The sequence below is a fragment of the Merops nubicus genome, unplaced genomic scaffold, assembly GCF_000691845.1.
Source record: "Merops nubicus isolate BGI_N331 unplaced genomic scaffold, ASM69184v1 scaffold11081, whole genome shotgun sequence".
In the NCBI taxonomy this organism is placed as follows: Eukaryota; Metazoa; Chordata; class Aves; order Coraciiformes; family Meropidae; genus Merops; species Merops nubicus.
In genome coordinates this window covers 1-6611 of record NW_008589026.1, presented here as the reverse complement: position 1 = coordinate 6611, position 6611 = coordinate 1, and the positions used below count along the sequence as shown (strand labels likewise).

The 6611-nt window shown below is 34.7% G+C and overlaps 1 protein-coding gene across 1 annotated transcript in view; it reads left to right on the top strand.

Moving 5' to 3' along the window:
- LOC103781728 (ankyrin repeat domain-containing protein 26-like) overlaps positions 1-6208 on the top strand; it is a gene marked incomplete at both ends in the record, with an annotated part of 10166 nt that extends 3958 nt beyond the window's left edge. Inside the window, 4 exons of the mRNA XM_008949449.1 lie at positions 1104-1287; positions 1740-1886; positions 3330-4283; positions 6056-6208. Of these exons, the coding sequence (XP_008947697.1) occupies positions 1104-1287; positions 1740-1886; positions 3330-4283; positions 6056-6208 (1438 nt within the window). The remainder of the gene's footprint in view (positions 1-1103; positions 1288-1739; positions 1887-3329; positions 4284-6055) is intronic.
- Positions 6209-6611: the final 403 nt, after the last annotated feature.

Below are 6611 nucleotides of genomic sequence, written 5' to 3'. Positions count from 1 at the left end.
TGGGTTATGTCTTTTTTGGGATCGTTGGTGTTAATGTCAGTTGTATGTGATCTAATTGACTTGTTTGTACCCCCAGCAATCATTCATGGAATGTCCTTTTTTGTATTCAATGCATTCCACCCATTGGTTCGTCTTTCTGCTGGTCGTGTCATTCGTGTTAGGCCTAGTCATTGGCAGAACAATAACTTGAATACAAATGTTACTGTCAATTTGGATAATTTATTAGTGGTTGTTGATACTTATTTTGCAGAATTTCCAAATTTGCAGATGTTCACTTGGCAACTCTTTCCTTTTGTTAATACTGTTTTTTTTTCTGGTTGACTGTTGCAAGGATATATAAAAAAAAAAAAAAATTCAAAATAATTAATAAGCATGAAACTGCTTTCTTGTTTGGGTCCCATGGACACACCATGGACCATTTGTTACCATTTTGCTGCTTATTGCTGATTGTTTCAGTTAGTAAAGATGTTGACATTCCTGAAGGCTTTCATTATAAATTGGCTTCTAAATTAAATTGCTGTTGTTTCTCCCTGTGCATTTTTAGATCTGTTTTTGAACACTGTCCTCATTCTTGAGGAATTAACAAGTACATACTCTTCCTGTGGTTAGCAGTTGTTTTGGACTTTGAGAAGGTTTGCTGGACAGTTGTTGGTGATAAGTGGTGTGCTGCTCCTTCAGTATTATCTGTAATCACTGCTGAATCCATAATGTGTAGGCTATGTAGGCAATGCTCAGCATATTAAGAAAATATATAATAATTATAGTAAAAGTTTATGATCCTCTGATCTCACAAGACAACTCCTTTTGAATTGTGTCTGTAATATGAAGATAATTTTAAGAATTATAGGCATGTGACACTTCTCTATATTTGTATGTAAAATTACGAATAAATGGTAAATCACTTAGTGGTTTAATTCTATATCATCCAACTGTTACCATGGATAATGGAATGAAGTTAGAATTTTTTAAAAGTAAAAATTACAGTAAAAATGGAATCTGAAAGGTTTTAATATTTCTATGGTTTCTCTCTGCAAGTTCATAATGTGGAATATCTACTTTGCATATCGGTGCTTTAGTTTCTAAAATATTCTGTTAAATCCTAGATTAACTTTGAAACAAGAAGAGGAAAAGAGGCTCAGAGTGGAAACACAATATGAGAAGACAAGAGAAAAACTAACAAGAAAGGAAGATCAATGTTGTAAAGAAATGGAGGAGAAACAGCAACTTGAACTACACTCAAAGAATTTAGAAATTGAGTTAATAACACTGAAAAAGCTCTTGAAACAGGTATATCAAATGAGTTAAACACGTGTGGTTTTAGTTTTCTGATTCTTTTTAAGTTGCATTATATTCCGGTATGCCTAAAGGAGGAGGTACTTGGTTCATGGAGGAGGCATTGCACAGCTATTGCCAAATTCTGAGAATGGCTGGTTCACAAGTGGTCTGAGTTTTTTAATTGATTTTTTTTTCTTTCCTCTGGAAGTTCATAATTATTTTTCTTTTTTTTTTTTTCCAAAATGGAAGTTTCATTTCTACTTCATTCAAAGTCTCACTCGAGTTATTTTTCTAAGTTTCTACAAAACATTCTGTATTTATACTTACATTTTCAGAAGAAAAATAAAATTTATATATGGATTGTCATAACTGGGGAAGTAAAAGTATTTGAGAGAATGCAAAAATATTGCTAACTTTGATTTTTTTTTTTTCAAGATGCCAGTAGTTTAATTGTGTTCCTGTAGGTTGAAGAAGAGCGTGATGAAACACAGAGACAGCTCTCTCAGGAAAAGAGTGCCAGAGCCCTGCAAGAAGAGATTTTGAACAACCACCTTTGGAGACAGAAAGAACTAGAAGAAGAGACAAGAAGAACATTAGAAAAAAATTCAGACGTAAGCAGAAATTTTTTTCTAGTTAAATTTCACCATGTTCATTCTGAAGTCATAAGAAATCTTGTATATTTTTTTGTGCGTCTTTATGGATTACTTACAGTTTACCAGTGCAGTTTAACTATGTAAATGCCTATTATGTTTTCCGTTATGTCTTTAAAAGTTCTGGAAAACAGTATCAGTCCTGTATATATGTGAATAGCATTTGCCAAGTAGGAAACTAATAGAACGCACTACTTGCCCTGTTTCTTAAGCTGTCTGTTATTTTATATTGCATTAACATTCTATTATCACTGTTTCAGGTTTCTAGCGGTGAACTACCTAGATACCTATGTCAGGGTTGACCAGGAAGAAAGTTGATACTCATTCTTTGTGTTAGCAAAAGCGTTATTTTAACTTTAACTTGTTAGAAAAAAAAGTGTTACTTGGGTTTTTTTTCCCAATTATTTGTTCCCTTATCAAACTAACTTACTTCAAGAATGCCTTTGCTTTCCACCTCCACATACTAAAATTTTGTGAGGGAATATCAGCAATTAATAAAACTTAGAATAATTGGAGAAGATAAAACAATCATAAACATTGTGTGGAAAAAAAAATAATTTAAGAGTTTACTGAATTTACTAAGAACATCCAGTGCTTTGAATAATTACTTGTTCTTGGCTGTGCTGCCTATTTAATATAGGGTAAATATGTTTATGTGGAAAAAAGTTTTTTGTGTATGTAAAATAAACAGGAAATGTACAAGACTACTGTGTTCCAGGGGTGGTGAAGTTGTGCAGCTAACTTTCAGTAATACAAAAAGATTGGTGTAAAGACACTCGACAGCTGATACAAAATGAAAGGCAGTACAAGAAGAAAAATACCCTTTTTAGCCTTAGATTTTACCAGATTTGTAACATGTCTGAGGTAACCTCTAAGAGGAATATTTTAAAGGCATGCATATACAATAAAGCACTGTAATTTTAAAAGCTTTATACTTGAGATATTTTAAATGATTTTATTATTTGTTTGCTGGTTTAAAAAAAACCAAGGTATTTTATATTTGGGATGTTCATTTAAGGGTACTTCCAGTGTGTGAACACATTGTACACATCCATGGGTTCATTGATTAGCTTACGTATTACCTGAAATTTCACCCCCATCTTGAAGTTATGGTTCAGTATTAGAAATGTTAAAATGCAGTTTGATGGTGGCATTTTATTATTTGTTTGCTGGTTTAAAAAAAACCAAGGTATTTTATATTTGGGATGTTCATTTAAGGGTACTTCCAGTGTGTGAACACATTGTACACATCCATGGGTTCATTGATTAGCTTACGTATTACCTGAAATTTCACCCCCATCTTGAAGTTATGGTTCAGTATTAGAAATGTTAAAATGCAGTTTGATGGTGGCTTTGTAGATTCATTTCCCAACTGGCTATTTATTCATGTTCCCTGTCATTCAGGAATCCGACACTGAGAGAGAAAAGGATCTGTTGTACAAAAATCAGTTACTACAAGATGAGATTGCTATGCTAAGGCTAGAACTTGATCAAGTAAGACTTAGGCACCAGGAAGAAGAAGGAGAATATTTAGAGGAAAATGAGACCTTGAAAGAAAAAAATGAAGATCTCAGAAAGGAGCTTAAACTGAACGAGGAAGCCTTAACGCAAACTGTTTTACAGTACAACGGACAGCTGAACTTATTAAAGACAGAATCTGCAGTGCTAACTTCCAAACTTGAGCAGACAAAAGAAAGCAGGGACAGATTAGAGACAGAAATTGAATCGTTTCGTTCCCGTCTGAACACTACTAATCAAGAACTTGAACGTCATCAGCTATCCAAAAATGATGTTGAACGAACATTTCAGAGAGAACGTGATGAATGGCTTCGCTTGCAGGACAAGCTCCATCATGAGCTCTCTGATGTGCGGGAAAGCAACAAGAGCTTGTCTAAGCAGCTGAGTAAAGCTGAAACCAAAGCTAATAGTCTAGAAAATGAGCTTCACCAGCTGAGCCAAACACTCAGAGAAAAAGCATTGCTTTTAGAAATGACACAAAAAGAATTAAGTCAAGCCCAGTGTCAGGCAAAGGAATGTGACCATGCTCGACAACTTGAGAAAGATCAAGTAAGCAAATTTATAATAAAGCAGGAGTCCATGCAGGAGCGACTGGCCCAGTTCCAGAGTGAAAACCTGCTACTCCGTCAGCAGCTGGAAGACATGCAGAACAAGGGGATCATCAAAGAAAAAGTAGTGAATGATGTGCAGGACCGGTTTAATGATATTTTCAACAAACTCAGAGCTGATACTGAAAAGCAAGTTTACCTAGTGGAAGAGAAAAACAAAGAATTAAATGCCAAGTGTACTGATTTAAGAGAGCAAGTCTCTAAATATGAAACTGAGAAAGCAGAAAGAGAGGTGAAGTATATACTTAGAACAATTTAAAGTTTTTCAATACTTGAAATTATTTTCTTTTTTTAAAATGTATCAGGTATAACTTAGGTGCATGGGACCAGATAATGCTGATTTGTTCTGGTTTGTCATATTTCTCTTGGAATTGTGGAAGGTTTTGGCAAACAGGATGTTACTGCTTAGATATGAGCAGAAAACAGAAGAAAGGTATCCAAGTCTAATCTTTGGTCAAGAAAGGTGATTCTTCTCTAGAACTTTATTTGTCTTCCATAGTCCATTTTATGCCCTATAGAATGATTGTATATATTTGATGGTTTATGTATATTTATTTCACAGATGACACAAATAAGAGTTATATAAAGGGAAGAACCATCCAATATGCAAGGGTTGAGAAATGAAGACAAATGAAGTGGTGGGGAATGCCTTTATATTAAGCTCCTAGAGACAAAAAAAAAATAATTTCCTCACAAGCTGCTAAGAAAATTGAAGAGTATTAGTAGTGTCCAGGTATTTATGTATGTGTTTTAAGGGCTCTAAGGGGCCTGCCTATTTATCATGAAGTTCATTTCAGACACTGATCTAAGCTTTCTTTTCTCAATTTTATTATGTGTAGCCATAGTTTAAAGGTGTTCGTTCTTTGTGGCTCTGAAAAAATAATTCACTGAACAGACAGATAATTAAGAAACCAGTTAAACTTTCTTTCTGTGAATTGACATTGTACATAAGTGTGAAATATGCTCCTATGCAGAACACTAACATTATTTTAAGTTGTTCAAATGAGCATGACCCAATTGTGTTCCCATTTTTGCATTTAGATTGCTTTTGTCAAGAAAAAGGGTGGAGGAGAATAAAGGTGGGTGTAAGAGTGAGGAATAGCTAGACAGTTGAAAAACCTACAAGTAGTGGGGGAATGCGTTATGAAATATGTTCCTAGGAGCAGGTAGGGTCTTCTTTATTGATAGAGTATTTTACTAATTCCAGGTAGAGCAATTATTTCAAAGGTGTGATACTCATTTTGTTTAATCTTCCTTTACCTTCTGGAAAATAGGATCTAATGGCATTCAGTGTTTGGACACTCTTGTGTAAAGTTTGTCTCTGTTACTGATTTGAATACTGATTTAAAATTCTTTTCTTTCTTCATAACAAATCCAGAATTTTTGAGTGAGTTAAATAGCTGTATGTGTCAGATGTTCTTCATTTGTCAGTTACTTTAAAGGGGTAGGGGGAACTCAAGCATGTATTCTTACTACCAAAATAACAACTTCCTTTTGAAGATACTAGTTACACATGAGATGTCCAGATTTTTGTAAATGTAATCTGTCAGTATAAAGGCAGTTATTTCTCTAAAGTGAACTTGGTAAGAAGACTGCAAGAGGATGTGATTCAACATATATCTCAAAAAAGCTTTTGGATATATCTATTAATTTAATTATGTTTGAATAGTGGAGGAATAGAACAAAGAATGATCTAATGAAAAGTCTTTGGTCATCAGATTAATATCTGCAGTCAACTATAACTCTTACATCACAACAGATTTGCTTCGTTAGGAAAAAAGTATATTTCAGTGTGTGTTTCTGTGTTATTCAAAGAAGAACGATATTTGAGCCTGAAGTGTTCACTGAGAAGGATGGAGAGAGGTCATCATTTGTGCAGATGCTTGCTGGTGGCAAGCAAAATGTCATACCAAAGACAGCCCTAATTGTATAATCCAATAAGTTTAAATAAATGTATATTTCCTGTCCTTAGTCATCTTCATGCTCATTTACCTGTTTCATTAGGGCATGGTCAGACAGCTGCAGCAGGAGCTTGCTGATGCTCTTAAAAAGCAATCCATGTCAGAAGCCTCACTTGAAGTTACTACACGCTACCGCAGTGACTTGGAGAAAGACAAATTGCGCTTGCAAAAGGAATTGGAGAAGGTTAAAAGCAAGGTAAATAATTAACTAATTCTATGAATAAATCTGAGAGTGGCTGTTGAGAGTAGGAGTGGATCTTGTCCTAAATGTCATAGAAAAACTTAAACAGGATAGATTTAATGTGTGAGCAAACTGCACAGTTCTATAAGCCTCGTGTTCATGACTGGAAGGTCTGTGACATGAGGACACTGTCCTTACTTGTACGAAGTTTTCTGTTTGCTAAGGTGCTTTAAAATGTAAACTGATGGGTCTATAACTTGGTTTGGTCAGGTAAGTTGTCTGATTGCTGAACAATGGTAGAAATATTGGACTTGTTGATTTTTCAAATTTTTATGCTGTCTGTGGTTGCCCTACCCACTACCTGCTCCCCCCTCCTCCCACCTGGTATCTCTTGTTGTTGAGACAGACACGACACAGA